Source organism: Stylophora pistillata, chromosome 2 (assembly GCF_964205215.1).
Source record: "Stylophora pistillata chromosome 2, jaStyPist1.2, whole genome shotgun sequence".
Lineage (NCBI taxonomy): Eukaryota > Metazoa > Cnidaria > Anthozoa > Scleractinia > Pocilloporidae > Stylophora > Stylophora pistillata.
The window spans coordinates 16,734,681-16,755,820 of NC_142520.1; the positions used below are offsets into that span (position 1 = coordinate 16,734,681).

General features: G+C 39.0%; 1 protein-coding gene and 1 pseudogene across 2 annotated transcripts in view; one reads left to right on the forward strand and one right to left on the reverse strand.

Annotated features, from left to right (window-relative positions):
- LOC148737410 (leucine-rich repeat and transmembrane domain-containing protein 2-like) overlaps positions 1 to 21,140 on the reverse strand; it is a 51,816-nt gene that overhangs the window by 19,891 nt on the left and 10,785 nt on the right. Inside the window, exons 4-5 of one of the 2 annotated variants that reach the window (XM_088748313.1) lie at positions 18,136 to 18,256; positions 13,965 to 14,509 (exon numbers count right to left, since the gene is read on the reverse strand). In XM_088748313.1, coding sequence (XP_088604439.1) covers positions 14,461 to 14,509; positions 18,136 to 18,256 — 170 coding nt within the window. In that variant the 3' untranslated portion in view covers positions 13,965 to 14,460. Of the gene's footprint in view, positions 1 to 13,964; positions 14,510 to 18,135; positions 18,257 to 21,140 lie in introns of those variants that run through there. The other variant, XM_088748312.1, reaches the window with a different exon arrangement.
- Positions 13,080 to 14,103, forward strand: LOC148737414 (uncharacterized; annotated as a pseudogene).

Below are 21,140 nucleotides of genomic sequence, written 5' to 3' on the forward strand. Positions count from 1 at the left end.
TTTATTTTTATCGCTGTATTTTTTTCGGTCATCACTTTAAATTTTTTTTTTTAGCAAGTAAGGAAATATTATTCGAAAAACTGTTCGCATTGTAACCAAAACAAAATATCCCACGCGGTATCACGGCTCTAATATAGTATGAAAGATGTAACATTTAATGACATTCTACTAGATATATACACTGTAAGTGTCATTGTCCCTGATAATATGTCCTTGGGCTGACTTTAAGTTGAGAAATTAAAATTTTATTAGACAATATCTCTTATATTACTAATTACATTCTTCTCATGCGAGTCCCAGATAGGTTTATTCAATTTAAATTGATTCTCTTTTTACCATAGTCACCTTATTTCTTGTAAAATTGAAAGACTCAAGTACCTCCCACGTATATATTTGGTCACAATATATCCGAAGCGTTAATTGATTAGCGTAATTCATTTTCTATTGGTAGAGATATTGGGCTACAGCCTCTTTTCCTTTGCACCTTCCGCCCATGCTCCCTACAAAATACTTTGAATCCACAGCAGAAAGAGGATTATCATTCATTTCATGTCTTGTCCTGGTAACCCGTAAAGCTTTTTACCGCGAAAAGGACGCTAGAGAGTTCACGCCGGCAGAATCAAGCGGAAGTGGACGAGTTTCCTCCCCCCCTAGGATGGAAGAAATAAGCCTCCAGTGGCTACGCAACTTTCCATATCCCGCCTCCTTCCTCCCACCCTAAAACTTGAAGGGTAACTAGGCTAAGAATCTGTGGACTGGGTTGATATACATATATCGTAACGATTGCCCGATTGACGACTACAAAGTGTGGCCTTATCTATCAATATACTATTTTAAACAAGAGTACATTTTTTTTTAACTTTGGTGAATATGTCTGATCATTTCAGTTTAGTAACTGTTACAACTATCTCTTCAACACTTTCGTTTTCCCTGTGCATTGTCCTTTTACATTCCCTGCAGGACTAAAACTAGGAGGAATAGTCTTCACTTTTGACTTACAGATATCTTAGGTTGGTATTCTTCATGAATATCTCTTTTTGTAAGTCCTCCAACTGGTTATTGTACAAGTACCTGTCAACAAATGATGGCAGTTAGTTTGTGTAACGGGCGTTCAGCTGCATTGCTGATATAAATGCATTATCGTTATCATCAATACCTTCAAGTGGTGAGAAATGTTTTGGGTAAGAAGCAAAGCTACTAATACTGCAAGAGATTCCTATTTTGAGCCAAACGTGTCCACTGCATTATTACATTTCGTTGATCACGCGGAGCCGATATATCAGACATCCATCCATGCAACATGTATTAGCCATTGGCCAATCCTATTTTTGAGAATCCACAGGGGGTTCGTGCTTTCTTTGGTGGCATTTTACCATTAAGAAATGAACTGAGGACACAGTCATTTTGTCAAGGAACATTTGAAATAGGTTATCATTTTTTCGTAAAAAGGTGCTGGGCAGTAATGCAATTTTAAATCCTAACACTGTGGAAAGGAGGCAATTAATTTAGAAATGTCTTTCACACGATTTCTATGATGATATTTTGGCCAATTTACGGTTAACGGATACATATTATTTTCATTGTCGGCTGTGGAACCAACTGACTCGCATAATTGAGTTGCAAAGCACAAAATAAGGACTCTAAGCCTTCGATCTTTCTTTTGGAAATACGGAATTTTTAATTATTTTTCTTCCTTTTTTCCGCGGGCTTTGAAAATTGTGATGAGTCTATTACAGCCAATTTCAAGTCGTTACATCTACGAAGATTTCCTTGCTCTATTCTGCTACGTTTATAGTATTTTCGACAGTTTGAATATTTTACTAAATATCATCTCTCGAACCTTACTAAGGCGTAAATCTTTACAAATGATGATTACTCTCTGAGCACACCGCACCAAGAGATTATAAACTAAGAAAACTTATCCCCGTGACCCATGATGTATTTGAAATGTCGCGCCATGCTGGGAAGTTATTCTTATTTATTCCTCCCGTGGATCATCATATTTCAAAATGGAATTTGTCCGTGAGTGAAGAGATCTCAAGTTAGATAGAAACTGTCAATAGGAAGTAAGACTAAAATGGCCAAGAAATATTTCGGGACGACAGACTTATTCAAAACAGTCTTTGATTTGCTGTTAGAAGTGAAAAACGTACGAGTTTCTTACGTGTACAAGGCCCACGCGGTAAAATTCATCATGCTTAGATAGTTGTTTACTTGCCTTCAAGGCCAGAGTTTGCGCAGCGTTATGTTGAAAATTCTGAAAAAACTTTGATTTGACGCGAAATCTTCTATTAAACAATACTTTTTGAACACATTGTTACTCGAACATAATATTTACCGGGCCATCGAATCGTCAAGTCGTCGCTACGCCCTGCTTGAAGTCCGAAAGTTCGGTTTTCACTCTACGTTTGTCTTGGTCAAAGCACATTTGCCATATAAAGAAACACTTCTCACAAAAAGTTGGTGCCTTAAAACGTATGCGGAAATAAATTACCCCCTAAAGTATTAGATGAAATTTATTTCAAATTCATTATACCAGCACTAACATATGTTATTGTTGTGTGGGGAAATTGTAGTACTGCTATGCTCAACTCCTTGAATCCTATACATGAAAGAGCAGCTGGGCTAAACAAGATAATCTTTAAAGTCTTAATTGGCTTCCCATGTCATACTTTTACAATAGGCGTTTACTGCTGTTCAGGTTCGATGTCATCAAAGATAATTGGGAAACAATCTATTCAATACAGAGGACCAACAATTTGGACATTTCTTAATAGATTAATCAATATAAATGAGACAATAAGTAAAGACCATTTCAAGCAAATTTTACGTAGATTTTCCAAGGACATCAATAATTTCTCATGCAGAGCTCCCATTCTAGTTAACAAACATAAGGACTATGTATATTTTTAACTTAAATTTATCCTCTACATTTTATCTAATCTTAACTTATTTTTCTTTTTACTTGACTATCTTTCATCACCAATATTGTTATAATACATGTGCATATGGACTTTTTATAAATTTTGGATGCAGGTCCACATCAGCCCTTGGCTGCTTTATCAAATGAATGTATGTATGTATGCATGTATGTATGTATGTATGTACGTCCATAATTCGCATCGCCTTAGAGAATCGTAGTGTCGTTGACTCGAGAGCTTATTCTGTCACCTTTCAGACCTTGATATCCATTCTTTTCCAAGCAGAATATTCTATAGCATTGTTACTTTACATTCTGAGTTCCACAAGGTCTAACTCGATCGCAAATGAACGAAAAATCCGACCTGAAAATTTTGAGGGTACGCCGCTCGGACGTCATTTTCAAATTTGATCATATTGAGTTTTCGTGATAGCATCCATGACAGAGGGCAGGTGCGTACGTACGAACGTACGCTCGGTCAGTCACGTGACAACCAAACGAAAAGAGGTTGACCATATTCCATAGGTATGGGGCTCTGCCCCACGCGTGCTTCGCGCGCGTAGGAGTCCCGCTATCATTCTCAAGATATCAGGTGGCTCCACAGGTCTTGTAATGCTCTTATCCTTTTGGCCACTTGAACACCCAAGGGTGATGTGGTTTCCTCTTTTAAATAAAGTTTCAGTTCAGTTGAACAGAAATTTGAACAGATATAGATAGCAAAATTCAAATACCGTTATTAGGAATCAGATGTCTCTATGGGGGCTTTAAGGATTCCATTAGAGTTCGTGAGCTATCTAACACTGTCCTGTATTTTGCGATAATGTGCAGAGAAAAGAGCTGAGCTGTTTTTTGCTTTTTTTTTTTTTATTCCATCGATCGTGCAAAGAAGAATAAACAGAGCTGAAGAAGACTGAAACACAGACATAGAACACTGAACTACATAGAATATTCTTGACTTGATAAACCTGCGGGTTAGGGATAAGGTTAGGGTTAGGGTTCTAGGGTTTAGGGTTAGGTGTTAGGGTTTAGGGTTTAAAGTTAAGGTTTAGTTAGCGTTAGGGCTGGGTTTAGGTTTAGGCCGTTAGTCTTATGGTTAGGGTTAGGGCTAGGGTTACGTGAAACAAACGAGTGAGTAGGGGGGTATAAATCTGCCAAGGGGAGGGGGTTCCATATTCGCTAGTGGATATGGACTGAGGGTCCAAATTCAACTTCAAACTTATGAAATGTGGGGGAACATTAATAGTCATTGTTTTTCTCAAAGAGCATTTGAAGTAGCTTAGCAAATGTTCCTAATTTTCTCAATTTATTTAATTCCATTTTTAAATGACCTTTACAAGTTTTCTATGAGAACGTTAAGTTTGTAGGGACGAAGTTTTCCCTTAACCAATACATTTCCTAGTTTAAGTGTTGATACAGCTTTTTTGTGATGTATAACCTAAGCTGATTGTCTTTTACCTGAGAAAAACGGATAATCAGTAATGAGTAATCACAAAGGAAAGTTAAAATATGAGAGAGAAATTGAAGATATGTAGACAATGAATGGCACGGGGTGTTAAACCAGATGAAGGAGAGAGATATATACCTAAGGGCTAGGGAGAGGGGAGAGAGGTCAAAAGGTTGCATTTTACCTACATCTCACCTCCCTCCACCCCTCCCCCTCAACTTTCCAACCTAAATGCTTCTGTTTGTAGCTTATAGATTGTTGCCCTGATCTTCTGGTATTCTCACAAATGCAACATTCATTAGACGCGTTCCTTGAACAAATATAAAAGTCAGCGACAAAGTCCAGAAAATAAAGTGCACTTGAAAAAGTTGTATTATTTTCTCAGGTACTGATATGAGATGCTAAAATATGCAAGTTATCAAACTCGGCTACCCAGTCTAAGAACTCGCATTTTCTTTTTGGTTTGACATCTAAAGGATCCGGATAGGATAGAAAGCTGTAGTCTGGGACAAAACTAATTGAGGCACATTCGGTTTTTTGTTTTGCTTTCTTTTTCTTTTTCGTCTAGTTCTGAAGATCTGGTTTCTTTACAAATGTTTTTTCTCCCACTCTCATTACCCGTTGTGGTAGTTCATTATCTCTTGGTAATATAAAGAGGCTTTACATTACACACTGTCGCGTCTGCAATACTCGTATTGAGCCAGGAAGTACTGAGTAGAGGATAAGGGGTGGGTAAATTAACAAGGAATGTCTGGAGTTGGGAAATGTCGGAATAATCGCATAAAATGTATCAATAGATTGTTGAAGATTACAGAAATCCTGTTCATTTCTTCAGGCATATATTCACATGCTACGTTCAGCCCTATATTGCAAAGTATAAACAGGAAATACGACCTGTATATTGTGCTTGAAATTAAAGAATTTGTCGAAGGTTGTATAAAGCAAACTTTGGATATTGTAGTAAAGTGCAGTCTTTGTGGTTTTGATCTTTCAAGGGTGGATGAGTTCAATTATTCGTACGCAGAGCTGTCTACCACGGAATAAAAAGAAAATTTGTGTTAAATAAGGCTACGTCCATATCATATTCTATCCTTTTATTTTTTTACTACTCGTTTTATACAACTTTCTTTATATTTACACCTAAGGCTATATACATATACAAAGCCTCAGCAAACCTATTTCTGGTTCAATACTGTACACATTCTTTATGCATTAAATATTCCTACTGCTCCACACAAAATAAAGCCTTTTTTACCTAAAAAGGCTTTGAAAACAACATATTACGCACATTCTACTCTGATGCGGAAAAAAAGATCTTTGGATCAAGTCTCGCAAATTCTTATTTCGCTAACCGGGAGTGTCCTTTTAAGCGCGTGGAATGAGTTGACAGACATTTGTCAACTTTTAGTCATAACTCGTTTAGATTAAGCACGAGAGGTTTAGCCAACTGAAAGATATGTGACTTAAAATCGGAGAAGAACACTCTTCAGTTAGTATTTTAGCATTTTGACGAAGTTAGGGCAGGGACAGGCATTAAGCTCCACCGCTCTCTCTCAGCGAGATAACAGGAAATTTTTCATATTAACACAACAGCAGCTCGATCTGGAACTTCCCTTGATGCTTGAATTTCATGGTTAAAGCGAACGACTAAATATGTCTTGCAAAACACGAAAATCGACAATACTTTTAAAAATGATTAAAATAATTTATTTAACATTTCCGGATCCGTTAACCGTAACGGAAAGAGATTCACCATTATCCGTAAAACAAGTCAAATGCTTTAGCCGGTAGCCGCAATAGCCATCACCCCATTGTGACCCTCAGAGGTGAATCTGTGGGCTCTCTATCATTCGATTTTGCTCATCTTACCTCTTTGTCTGTTTATACATCAATCCATGAATAGGCCATTAGCCAATCTGTTTTTAATGTTCAGTTAAAGGATTTCAATGCCGTAATGAGTTTATCAACACTGTGTTCGTGCTTTCCCAGCAAAGCAAAAAAAAAGCCAGTCGTTCACCGTTAATTTTCCGAAATGGTGAATGACTGAGAATTTCAACGTTTTCCGATATCTGAAAACGTACGGCAAACTCACTGCTCATCCTCAGTAAAACTCAAGAAAAACACGAATTTCATCGCAAGTTGTCCAGCACCAGGAAAATACCAATGAATAGCCCGTTCACATGAACGTGTTTCTACAGTTTTCCCGTGCGCACGAACGCTGCATTATCCAAGTGTTTTTCGACACAATAACGAACAGCGAATCCCATAAAAAAGGATATTTTTTTGATTGTTTTCCTGCTCCACGAAAACGCTATTGTATAGCTTGTTTTCCCAAACAATTTACGATAGTTTTCCCGAGTGCGCGATCGCTGCACTTTTCAAGCGTTTTCCCGTAGAATTACTAACGGAAAATGTCATGAAAACATGATGTTTGTCGACTGTTTTCCTGCTTCACTAAAACGCTAGTGTATAGCTTGTTTTCCTGAACGTTATTTTACTGTATTCTCCCGAGCGTGCGAACGCTGCATTTGTCGAGCGTTTTCCCGCAGAATACTCGATGATGTGTCAGCAAGCGCTGGATACAAAAAGTTAAAAGCCCTCAACTTTTTCAAAGAAGGTTACAACAACGATCTTCAACTTTTCCAAAAAGGCAGCTATACATTTGTCAAAGCAGAGGTTCTGGCCTCTATGAAATCCCAGAAATACAAGTCTGTTTTGGCTTTTGATCGAACGAACAACTATATAGTAAAGGCAGCTTGCAAGTGTTTTGTGGGGAGAGTACTAGTAAGAATTTTTTTTATGATTTCAGGATAAAACTTGCCATTTGAGAGCCTCAAATACCTCGTCTATAATGGATGGGTTATTATCTTTCCAAAAGTACAGTAGTATTATTAGCTTTTCTTGCCTTTAAATGGTGCAAGTTTGACTTGGCCCAAAGAATATGTCTTTTCAGAACTTAGGTTGCTGTATTTCGATGTCTTCTTCACAAGATAATCCATAGAGTTGGACAAACGTAAAGGCGGGTAGTTCTCTCACGTCTTTGCTCCACACGCAATTATTAGCTTCCCTGATGATTACTTCATAAGTAACATCAGCTGAATAGGATAGAGAAGGCACAGAATCGTTGTTTGTATCACTCAAAGGACCGGCCTTAGATCGTTCGACAAGAACGAAGCAACGCAGGAAAAGTTCTTCTTTTTTTTCACTTGTTGGCTCGCCAAAACTCCTCAAGATCGCCTTCAGCTCTTCTACTTTGAGTTTTCTTAAATCGTTTGTAGCTTAGAAATGATTTAGATTGCTACGATTATCGCTTGAAGTCATGTGTGAAGTTCTAAACAACAGTTTGCTAGGAAAACTACACGAGGCACGCAGTGTTAGCCTCAATCTGACGACTCTGCCAGCTGTGATGGAGACTGTGACCGAATTGTGGCGGGAATTCGAAAATGGAGTATTGCGAACGGTAAATGCCATAAAAAAATTAAGCTCGTCTATTACTTTCCTGGTCCACGAGAATGCTAGTGATATCTTGTTTTCCTGAACGTCTTTCTATAGTTTTCCCGAGCGCGGCCGCTGCATTTTCCAAGCGTATTCCCAGAGAATTACTAATAGCATGAAAACGTGATCTTCGTGGATTTTTTCCTGTTTCATGGAAACGCTAGTGTATAGCAAGTTCAACCGAAAGTTTTTCTCTAATTTTCCCGAGCACGCGAACGATGCTGTACTCGCAGAATTACTAATGACCGTAATTAAGCAATGAAGCCGTGTTTTTCGACTTCTGTTTTCCTGCTCTATGGAAACACTTCTGAACACCTTGCATTCTTTTCCTATAGTTTTTTTTTCCTAAGCACAAGAGCGCTTCATTTTCCAAGCGTTTTACCATAGAATTACTAATCGCTAACGTCAAGAAAACACGATGTTTTTCAATTATTTTCTTGCTCAAGGGAAACCCTAGCGAATTGTACGTTTTTCGATGTCAGAGTAGATCTGAAATCTCCACGGATTTAAACCCCCGGTCGAAATTCGCCAGCGGATTTTGACACCCCTTCGCAGATTTGGACCACCTACCGAACTTTCCATTAAGCGTCATTTGTATCATTTAGCCCTAACCCTAACCCTAAAAAACCCTAATCCTAAACCCTAGACCCTAATCCTAACCCTAAACCCTAGACCTTAATCCTCAGCGCTTTCGCTCAGGTATGTAAGGGATGATGTTTTCACTCAGTTTTTCTGGGGGTCCAAATCCGCTCAGAGGGCGGATTGGGACCGGGGGGTCCACAGAATATTGACCATGACTGTTTCATTTCCGCCAGGCAGTTGAGTCACTTGCACTGATTAGGTCATTTTCGCTAATGGCCACATGTCAGGTTCTGCTGTTTCAGAAAGGAAATGTCATTTGAAATGAATGGGTCATCTGAAACAGTTAGGGCACTGTAACCAATTTGGTCCTTTGAGGCAGTTCAGTCATTTGAGGCAGTTGGATCATTCGAGGCAGTTGGCTTTAAATGACTGACTGGGTCATTAGAAGCAGTTTGGTCACTAAAAAAAAAGAAAGAGCCATTTACTATAGTAAATGGCTTTTTCTTCACTATCTTATTGAATATTAATGATTTTTTTATTTGACAGAAAATGAAATTATTTCCTAAAGACAGAGTTCTCAATCGTATGTACATCAGGAATCGATATAGCATCCAGTGCAGGTGGAGGCTTCATGGAGATCACCGATGTACTCAGTGTATTTTGGTTTAAAGCCTGCCTTTGTTCAACTTCCTTCTAAAAATGGCTGCTTCAAGATACAACTCCTACTTTTTAGAGCAAACAGCATCTCAGTGAGCTATACTACTAGTACCCGAAGTTAATATTTGCATCACATACAAGACAGCTTTATTGAGAGCTTCGAATTAAGGCTTCTTGTCCCTCTTTGCTTCATAGAATATTCAGGAAATGATTATTTTATTGAAAATAGTCACTTTCTATGATCTTTTCGGATGCTCATTACCATACAGAACAAAGAGTAAAATAACGACGTTAGCTCTGTTCGTTTCACCCGACCCTGATTTGAACTGTTGCAAGATGTCCATACAATGTCGCTTTAACGTCTAAGTTTAAGCGAAGAAGCTTTCTTTTAATGAAGCATTATGCGGTATTTCTCTGGCTAATTGGAAAGTTATCGCAGAAAAACTTGTTAAGGGCGAAATTTACCAGTGCAGTTGACTTGGTAAAGAGACTAATCAGGAAAGAGAGGAGTGGTCTAAAGGAAATGCTTTCCCAGCATTCTTCTCTTTACAACTGTTTTCTTTGATAATGTAACGAACAAAAGATTTTCCTGGTCAAATGCATTTTTTTATAGAGAATGTCCTAATTCAAGGGTTAATCAAGCTTTATTCGGATGTAGAAACCATACACTTAAACGCCTATTTTTCTTTTTTTCTGGCAAAGAGGGTCAGTTTGGCAAGAACTTTTTTTTAATGTAGGAAAGAAATGAAAGTTACATAGATGAGGACTAACACCCGATGTTGAACCGAAGTAGCTAGAGGTAGGGACAAAGGAAAAGCAACATTTGTACCTTGCAACTGTTTTCATGTGGAGCTAATGTATCGCTGCTGTGATCTGCTGCTATTCTTAACAATACGAGTTGGATTCGAAGCATTCATTACACTTGTATTTTAGAATACTCCAAAATATTCCAGAATATTCCGTTCTTTACATGGGTAGAGAGTCATAATGGTGCATTTCAGGCACCCCTCCCCCTTCTTCAATTTTTAAGAAATCATAACAATTATTGCTTCTCTTTGTAGCTGATAAATTGTTGCCCTGATCTCCTGGTATTCTCACAAATGCGATATGCGTTAGACGCGTTCCTTGCACAAATATAAAAGGCTCCAAACTTACAGCCACTCCAGCAGGGCATTGTTACTAAATATGTCTGATGGTAATTTCTTCAACTTGTTGTTATTCAAGTACCTACCGAAAATAAATTAAATGTAGGATCAATTGCATGTATTCGACAACAAAGTTCAGAAATAAAGTTTGCTTGGAAAAGTTGTATTTTTTTAACCTACTGTCATAAGGGACTAAAGTATGCACGTTATCAAACTAATGTTGTCCAAGAAGTCTTGTTTTCTTTTTGGTTTGACATCTAAAGTCCCCGGAGAGGATAAAAAAACTAATATCTGGGAATAAACTAAATGAGGCACACTGGGTATGAGGCGCCAAAGTGGACAAAAATATGAGGCGCCAAAATGGACAAAAATGCCGTTTAGCAATTTTTCTTTCCAATTACATAAATATGTTCTAAACTCAAGATTTTTGTCCTCAGTTTACATATTAGATGCTAACTTAGTGAAATATTTATACTCTTTTTCGCATTTATTTTCTAAACTCTTCACGACAGGTTAGGTTAAGTTTCAACCAAGTTTTCACAAGCGAAGGGAGTTGGTCGTGATCAGTCAAGTGTGACGAGGCAGTTTTTGTTGAATTTGGCGGAGGCCATGAGTATTTTCAAGTTTATCGAAGTTAGCGGAGGCCGTGAGTATTTTCAAGTTTATCGAAGTTGGTGGAGGCAGCGAGTATTTCTCAATGGTAGTTTGGAAAGTCTGGAATCCTGAATTCCATCGGAATTCCGCCGGAATCCTGCCGCAATTTTTCAACGCCTGTTTTCTTATTTAAAACGACTCCGATGGTTTTCCGAAGAGTGTATGAACTCCAAAAATACTCAGATGATTAACCCGAAGATTATTCCATGATTTCCGAAGTTACCCGGAGAGCTCTGATATTTTGAAGGATCGTTTTTTCAATTCTTCTTTCTTCTTTTTTCAAGATTTTTCGGAAGAGTGTGCGAGCTCCGAATGTGTACTCCGAGGATTAACCGATAGATATCTGAGGGTCTCCGAAGTTACCCGGAGATCCTCGAAGAACAATCGAACCCCCAGCTTAATCTTTTTTTCTCTATTTTTTTAATTTCATCTTTTGTTTATCTTTCATTATTAACTTATCTATTTTTAACGGCCGTGAAACTAAATAATAAACAGCAAATCATTCGTCAAATTATAGGTTAACATGGCCAGCGTCCCTATAATCGAGATCTCGATCATTCATTACAAGGGTGCAAAGATAATATAACAATGCCTAAGTCAGTTTGCCATTTATTTAATTTCAATTCCGGGAAAGCAGTGCTTAACAAAATTGATAAGCTCTTCCGTTAGAGACAGGCCTTTCTCAGTCCTCCTCAACAGACCTTGCAGGTTTTCTGTCGGACTATCGACCGACTATCGACCGACTGTCGACCGACTGTCGACCGACATGTTTGTCGCCATGTCGGTCTCCATGTCGGCCGACACTACCTATAGTAACATTGATCCTTCCAGCTCACCTTTTCGAAGAGCGTACAAGCTCCGGATATGGAAAAAGGATATAGAATATAGACATAGATATAAGAATATAGACATAGGAAAAGGAACTTGCCCAGAACCCCTACATTATAGGGCAAGGGCCAAAATAAGAGCGGACGAGGATTTCAAAAAAGAGATCAAAAAAGCAAATCCGTAACAACGCGGAGCAAGAAACAGTAGAGGCGATCATGTGCTTCCATCAACATGAAATCGGTGGTTTTAAGACCGAAATAACGAAAAGAAAACGAGCCAAAACGGCCGGAACACTGAACACTAAGAACTGCAGTACGATCGAATCAGCGCGCGTGGCGCAAGCTGAAAGCAATCAAGACAATATAACGATCGAGACAGTCAAAAACATAGCTGTTAATCTACAGGAAGAAATCGGTTAGTTGGGCAGTATGATGAAAAGATTAGAAACAGTGGAGAATAAAGAATTTAAAAAGTACACACGTGTATTCTGACTCCCAATACAAACATGGGTCAAAAAACGAATCTCAAAAGCCAAGCGGCTAGCAACTAACAAGCGCAGGGAGCGCAGAGAAGTCAGACGCCAAACACGTTCAATTATCAAAATAGAGGCGAACAAAACACACATAAAAAACCTCTCAAATAAAGAACTTACAAACGACCAGCTTAATTTAATGGCAAAAGGACTTAAATTCATTCCAACACCCGTGACAAAACAAAAACAGGACAGACAACAACTATTGCGTGACTTTTATCAGTTCGCAAGGAGACTGCGTCTGATTTACATATTCCGAGAGGAGGACAAAAAAAACCCATCCCTGCCACGTCAAATCTGCATCATTACCACCAATACAAAAATCAGTCGCCCTTGAAAACTATTTAGAAGAGGTTAAAAGTGACCTTTGAGAAATAGAAATAACAAAGCCAAAAGATCATTTACTTCCGGTCGAACGCAAGGCGCTCAGGACCTTGAAACGCGACTCTGAGATAAACCTCAAAAAGGCCGACAAAGGAACAACAGCCGTAGTCATGAACAAACGCGACAAAATTTTTAGAAGGCCAAACTCTACTAGATAACAAAGATAACTACAGGCCTCTTGCATCACCCATGGTTAAAGAGACGGACCATAAGGTCAGAGAACTTATTGCAGACCTCTACAACGGTAATCATATAGACGTAATGACTATAAAATGGCTTCGTCAAACCTCAAATCCGCCTCGAATTCCAGAATTCTACACCCTAACAAAAATACACAAACCTTCCCCGGTCAGGAGACCGATAGTGTCAGGGTGTGATGGTCCTACAGAGAAACTGTCATTTTTTGTAGACAAACTCCTTCAGGCGATAGCACAAAAACAAAAGTCGTATCTTAAGGATACTACAGACTTTGTCAATTTCATAGAAAATAGGAAAGTCCCGGAGAACGTAATACTTGTTTTAATGGACGTTACGAGCTTATATACAAATATACCACAAGAAGAGGGAATAGACACTGTATGCAGAGCGTGCGAAGTATTCTACAGAAACGGAACTCCTATCCCTACACAACGACTAAAACTAGTGCCTAGGTTAATTCTCCAAGAAAATTCTTTCCAGTTTAATGGAAAGCACTACCTTTAAACACATGGTACGGCCATGGGCACGAAAATGGCAGTCGCCTTTTCTAATATTTTCATGAAGAAGGTAGAGACAGAAAACCTTGACAAAAGCCTTTTCAAACCGTTTGTTTGGAAACGTTATACATAGACGACATCTTCTCGCTAAGCAGTACAAACAAAGCAACAATAGAGCGTTTCATCGAAAAAGCAAACAATCATCATCCAACAATAAAATTTACGCCTGAAATTTCCGATAAGGAAACAACATTCCTGAACACCGACCTCTACAAAGGCGAACGATTCGAAAAAGACGCAATCCTTGATGTGCGTACTCATTTTAAACAAACTTAGACATTTCAGTATACACATTATAGTTCCTGTCACCCACAAGGAGTTAAAAAAGGCTTCATAAAAGGAGAGGCCCCTAGACTTCTCAGAGCAAACTCCTCTCAAACAATATTTGAGGAGAAAATTGCAAATTTCAAAGTGTATTTGCTAAAGAGAGGCTACCCAGAGGACCTCATTAACACAACCCTCTCAGAGGTGTATTTCAAAAACAAGAAACTAGCTCTTCAACAGAAACAGAAGACGAACCAATGAATCTTGCCTTTTGTTACATAATACCAACCATCAGGGCCAAACCTAAAGTAAATTCTCATGAGAAACTGGCATTTAATAGAAACACAATCACTACTGAGCGAAATATAAAAAAAAATCTGCCCCTCGTATCTTACAAAAGAGGACGGTCGCTCAAAGACATACTCGTGAGGGCCAAACTTTGAATAGGCTATTCTAAACGCGCGCTGGGGAGTCGTGTAGGCCTGTCGACCCCATTTTACATTGATACATAATTGGGTAGGCTGTGTTGGAAACTAGTTGTTACAATTATGATTGCGTTACGCGGAAATACCATATTCGTTGATTTTGGTTCAAATTGCAACGAACGTGATCGGAAAGAGTGACGTGGCGGATATATTTGTCAGTTTTAGAAATCACTCTCTTAATTAGATAAGACATGTTAACTTCATTGTTCCCTGCGATGGACATGACCTTAAACCTTGCCTGGTCATGTCATTAGTGGCTAGCATCAACCAATCAAATTGTTTAGAATCAAATATCAAAAATGCGTTCTCTCCATTTTAGCTGTCAGAGTAGCTCTTTGCACACCCGTTGTAACAGAGTGAATACCTGTAAAGAATAAAACAGTTAAACTCAGTCGACTCTGCAGATTGAGGTCAGATCGTAATAGTTAGATCCTCAGTAAACGAGGCAAAGGTTTACAAAAGCTGGAATACGAATAAATGAATCGTTCTCACGGTTTAAAGCGTCCTTCTAAAACGTGCTTTCGCGATACTAGAACTCGGGGTGAAAAAACAAGCCTTCAAAAATTCAGGACTCTCCGGGTATTTTCGGAAACCATCGAATAATATCCGGGTAACTTCGGAGACCTTCGGATAGTTTTCGGTTAATCCTCGGAGTACACATTCGGAGCTCGTACACTCTTTCAAAAAATCTTGAAAAAAGAAAAAAGAATAATTGAAAAAAACAAGCCTTCAAAAATTCAGGGCTCTCTGGGTAACTTCGAAAACCATCGAATAATATTCGGGTTAATCATCTGAGTATTTTCGAAGCTCACATACTCTTCGGAAAATCAGCGGAGTCGTTTTGAACTGAAAAAACTGACGTTGAAAAGGTTCGGCGGGATTAATTCCGAGTTTTCCAGACTACCTTTCACAAGTTTATTGAAGTTGGCGGAGGCCGTGTGTATTTTCAAGTTGATCGAGGTTTTCGGAGGCCGTGAAAGTTTACTGAGTTACGGGTTAGTGAAAAGTTTATCAAGTGAAAACTATGTTCATTTTGAAAAAAACCTTGTTGCTGTTCCGATAACCCTGCGTTTTGTTTTGACTGGAAATCACCTGTCACTCAAACATCGAACTCGTAACAGATTCCAAATTCCTCTCTTCTTCTTCTAACGGCTCTCTCATGATCAGAAATTCCCAGTAATTTAGCAATGCTAGCCCAGCGAAAGTGTTTACTTCGCAAGAATGCCAGTTGATCCTTCATAACGAGGACGACCTTTTTCGCCTGCTCACTGGGCATTAGCATTTACAAGAACAGGCACGCTCTGTATTTAAACCTTTGAGTCTCGTACAAAGATGATGTGTTCGTGTATCGTCTAAAATACTCGTCAGGCCAATAACTGATTAGCGCAAAAAGGGGGAAATGTCAATTACATCGGCGTCCGTGATTCCCTTGCCCAACACCACTTTGTGTAGCATAGATTTGCAAGTTAATTAGAAGCGTGTTTTAATTACCACGAAAAAATTTAACTGAGAACAATTCGCATACTAATTAGAACATATTTTTTGCAATTGCCATGTATTTTCTGACTGAGAATAGGATAATTTATGATCGTTATGAGCAAAGTTTTTTTCAAACTTGGCATGAAAAGAACATTATTAGAATACTTTATTTTTAAAATAGAATGTAAGAAGAACATTAGAACATCCAAAAGACATTTCAATTAGAATAATTTTTTTGTACTTGTATCGCATTTTCTTGGCAATTAGAATGCAACTGAAGAGTTTAGAAAATAAATGCGAAAAATTGCATAAATATTTCACTAAGTTAGTATCTAATAGGTAAACTGAGGACAAAAATCTTGAGTTTAGAGCATATTTATGTCATTGGAAAGAAAAATTGCTAAACGGCAGTTTTGTCCATTTCGGCGCCTCATACACTGTTTTTTTTTATCAATTTATTTATATCAACATATATTTTAAGATATATTCTTTTTAAATGCTTTTTCTTCCTCCTCTCATCACCTATCATCGTAATATTACAATATCTTGGTAATATAATGAGCTTTACATTATACATTGTCATGTACTATAGTTTTCGTAACAAGCCGGGCGACACTGACAAGATGATAAGGGTTGGGTAAATTAACAAGAAATGTTGGAATAGTCATATGAAATGTCTTATATATTGTTGAAGATTAAAGAAACCTGTTCCTTTGTGCAGGCACATATTCACATGCTACGTTGAGGCCTATATCTTAGGTAGTGACAGGAAATACAATCTGTATCATATTTTGCTTGAAAGAATTAGTCGAAAGTTGTATAAGGCAAACTTTGCATATTTTATTTTACCTCCGTGAAAGGGACCCGAAGTACTTTATTCCAACGGGTTATTATTTAGACTTAAACGTAACAACAGAACAAGAAGTTAATATTTTCCGAGAGATAAAAGGACCATCTGCTAGCATACAAAATTTGAAAGCGGTATTGCATCGCGTTGTAGCGTACGAAGTTGCTGAACTGAAGCTGCCTAATTTTCCATTGCTTTTAGGGCGGTACAACAACGGCCATTTGGGCGTAGTTTGAACTTTTCGATTACTCGGAGGAAAAAAGGGAGGATAAAATTTTTTGATATAATCTTCGAAAAAGGTTCATCAAATGGGTCCTTTAGAAAATATAAAACGAATTACGAAACTCTGCAACTGTCGGTGGATTCTCGATATTTATGGTCAGTGGCTCTTTTAAAGGTTTCTATTCTCTGCTAGGATCAGGACTTTAATTTAGTCTCCAAACCTCATCTTTGAAGTCCTCTGTTTGCTACCGCACAGCAAAGTATTAATTTGTGACTGTGTACAACACCTTAAAATGAACTTGAAAGTAGAAAACTTGACCAGTATACTTCTTCAGTTGGTATGTAACTCGCACACTCGGAACGAGAAATGAAAGTCAGATTATTTAAACCAAAGTTTTATCGATGACTTCTTCTGCTCTGTTCCGTGACTTGTTCAAAATGTCAACAGCTTGTCGATGAGCTGAAACTCAAACTCACTTAAAGACTCGTTTCTTGGATTTCAAAATTGTTGTATTTTGTGTAAATACTCATGTACGGCTGTGTAAATTTCTTAGAGTTGGATTTTTTATTCAGCTCCGGTTTTAAAGCGATGCACATTCATTTGATTTAAGCCGTTTTGGCCGTCGGAAGGATCTTTGAATTCGTTTTGGTATTAAAAAAGAACAAGTGAAAAAAGATTAAAAATTAAGATACGCCATCATTATGGAAAAAATGTAGACTCTGATCAATCATTCTGGATGAATGGTTAGTTAGAGCCAACGAGGCGTGTACCGTGACATGTCAAAAGCGCGCTTATGGGAAAAATGGTTTTGATAACAAAAAAAATACCAGGCAAATTTCAATACAAATACATTCAGTTACCCTTTTCATAAACGATAGTTTATGGAAATATTACACCCTTTCAAATCAAAAGTTAAGACTACAATCAAATATGAAGTCACTGTCTCTTGCAAGATAATGTACAGGCCGCAGGGATTTGTTCGTGATAAGTGCACCATTTGTTCCCTTTCTTTATCAAACGATATACGTGTAATTCCTAAACTTCCCACCAAAAAAAATTGTTGACGTCAAATTAGATACGTAATTTTGATTAAAAATCCAATGTATTACAAAATATTTTGAAAATTTTATCAAAAGCTTATTGACCATTTTGTAATCGTCTAGCCCAGATAGCCGAACGACCTGAGTTAGATCTAGCAGTCCATGTTATTTTAACAAAGTTTTATGCGTCAAGAAGGATGTCTCATCGTAGCTTTACCCACTGGCAACCTTCGTTTCAACTGGAGTGTTCATTATGATTAGATCTCTCTAGATAGCACTATGCAAAAGTGCCTTAGTCTCCATCCTATTGACAAACAATCACATGTTTACGAGCCTATATTTTCTATTCACATATTTTAAGGGATATTCATTAACAGCAATTGATCCTCTTTTCTACTCACAGCAGGCCTGTGGTGGCTGGAATCTTCCATGGGAACGACACTAATTCTTTTCCAGAGCAAAGCACCCACAGCAGCTTGTCTCCTCCCCACCAAGGAAAACACTCACAAGGGCCTGGGCACTCTAAAGATTAGAAATATGGAAATATGGGCTCCTGAAATGCACATTATGATGATGATGATGATTATTCTTACTCGTATTGGGATTTTAAAAATTGGAATATGTTGCAACAAGTTTTCCATCGCAAAGGGAAAATAGCTTGCTTGAGCAAGAAGATTGCAATTTTAGGAAAATAGTCTACGAAGCAGACGAACACCACTGATATTTAAATCATCGAAAACAGAAAACAACAAACAAACAAACAAAAATGCAAGTGGATAACTCGTAATAGAGAATAGCGGCAAAACTGCATGAAATAAAGAAGATGAACTCGAAAGGCTACATTTTAACCCTTTAACTCCCAAGATTAGATTGCTAATTCTCCCCTCTAGCTGCTACACATTTCCTTGTAAATTGGTGACGAGAATTTGGCGTTAGATCAAAGTAACAGCTCCTTCCAGATTACTTTGAGTATTCTCATCACCTGTTTGTGTTACACACTCAAATCAACCAGATTAATGAAACACAAGGTTATATTTATTTCCAAAACTTCGAGCACATGCGTTTTCTCTGTTTTACCCGACACCCTTTTGGGTTCATGAACTCGACAAAACATGTCACGCACTCTACACACTCCCCCGCCGAAAATGAAAGTGTTCTTCTAAATATTACAAAACTATTTATCAGGGTTCTCTGCAGCTACTGTAACTGTTGTTTGACATTGTCTCCTTCAGCACCTTGCGTGCTTTTGATTTTCTTTTTTTTTTTTTGTTTTTTTTTTGTTTTTTTGTTTTTTTTTTGTTTTTTTGTTTTTATTTTTTTTATTTTTATGTTTGAGTCTTATAAGAGGCTCCTCTCAAGCCCTCGAGTAGTAGACAGGTTGGAAACAGCATGGCCACACCCAGAAATACAGGGGTGTTCCCGGAGGAATAGCTGTGATAGCTGGAGCTTGAATGGCGTTAACGCGTGAACTGCTGAATCCTGGCTCAGCCGACTGGTACTGTGGATTTCCCAGGGAGTTGTAAGTTAAGATCTGCGGCGGTCTCCTTTGGCGCTGCGGCCGAGTCCACATGTCCTGCTCAGCAATATCCTCTCCCTCTGATCCGTCATTGTCAGCACTTCCTTCATTTGCAAGTTGTATTTCGCTGGATGGCCCATTGGTGCCCTCAGTAGTCGCAGAATCCTCAATTGACTCTGAAGGCAAATCGCGTCCTGGAGACACTGAGTTTGAAGTTCTTACTTCAGTAGGTATTTCCTCTACAAGGTCCACACTACCGAAATCATCATCATCTTTCCCCGAATTCTGTAGGTCATTTCCCGAAACAGACAAAAGTCGTTTCTCTACTGCTGATTTTGGGGGTCGTGTACCAAATCCCAGATTTGGGGCATCTGCTTCCAAAGCGTCACAAGGCAGTAGTAAATTCCGGTGAAGTACTCTTGCGCGGCCACCTCCACTCTCGGGCTTCACTTTGTAGACTGGGCTTTGAGCCCCCATTCGTTTAACCACAACGTGGATAGCGCACTCCCAATGGGATCGTAATTTTCCGGGGCCACCGTGCTCTGTTAAATTTCTAACTAGCACCCGATCGCCTGGCTGAAGAACGCCACCTGAGACTCTCTTGTTGTAATATTGCTTGCCGCGCTCGGCAGTCTTCTTTGCATTCTGTTGAGCTATCCGGTATGCCTCCTTCATATCATGCTGCCAGTTTTGGACGTAAGTGTTATAATCTCCCTCTGCACTCTCTTGATTCAAATTGAAAATCAGGTCGATGGGCAGGCGGGGTGTTCTTCCAAACAACAAGTAATACGGAGCGTATCCTGTCGCCTCATGCTTCGTGCAATTGTACGCGTGGATCATCTTGTTGAGTGATTCATCCCACTTTCGTTTCTTCAAATCTGGGAGTGTTCGCAGCATAGACAATAGCGTGCGGTTCATCCTCTCCACTTGCCCATTCCCTTGAGGGTGGTAGGGGCTGGTGCGAGACTTGGAAACGCCAGACAACTTATGTAGTTGATGGAAGAGATTGTTCTCAAATTCTCCTCCTTGATCACTGTGTATACGGGCTGGGAATCCGAATCGTGGTACAAAGTCATTGTAAATCTTTTCAGCCACCGTTCGTGCTGTCTTGTTTCGGGTTGGGTAGGCCTGTGCAAACCTTGTGAAGTGATCTACTATCAGCAAAATGTATTCAAATCCCCGTTGGCTTTTCTCCAAATGAAGAAAGTCTATAGACACCATCTCAAAAGGGGCAGTTGTCGTAATGCTCTCCATTGGTGCTCTAGGGGAGGTTTGGGGCTTCTTTTGCTGGATGCAGTGACACTTGTTGGCGATGAAATACTCGATTTCCTCTTGCATGTAAGGCCAATAGAACCTAGATCTCGCTAAGTCCACCACTCGATCTGCACCCAGATGACCCATTTCAATGTGAAGCTCTTGGTAAACCAACTGTTTAAACTTTGTGGGTAATACTAGCTGCAATCGACTCTTAGTTTGGCGCCACAGAATCCCGTCCGCTGATATATGGAGTTTATTCCATGCTCTCAAGTAGCAAGATGTTGTACGAGTCTCATTTTTCCGCTCTCCTCCTGGTGGGGGATATCCCCGTTTCTTGTAGGCCAGGATTCGTGAGATGTCGGGGTCTTCCCGTTGAGCCCTTAATATTTCTTCTAAAGTAAGTTGGCGAAAAACCAAATCTGTGACGCCCGGTTCTGCGTGAGCAATGCCAACTCTTGCTGAAACTGCTGCCACCCAGGGTGTGGCGTCTGTTTCCTGATGTATCACTGCTTGACTTGTTGCACAAATTGCGTCCTTTTCCATTTCTGCAATACAGGTTTCCATGTATGCATTGAAATCTAGCGGTAGGCGGGATAGTACATCCGCATCAATGTTAGATTTGCCAGGCCGATA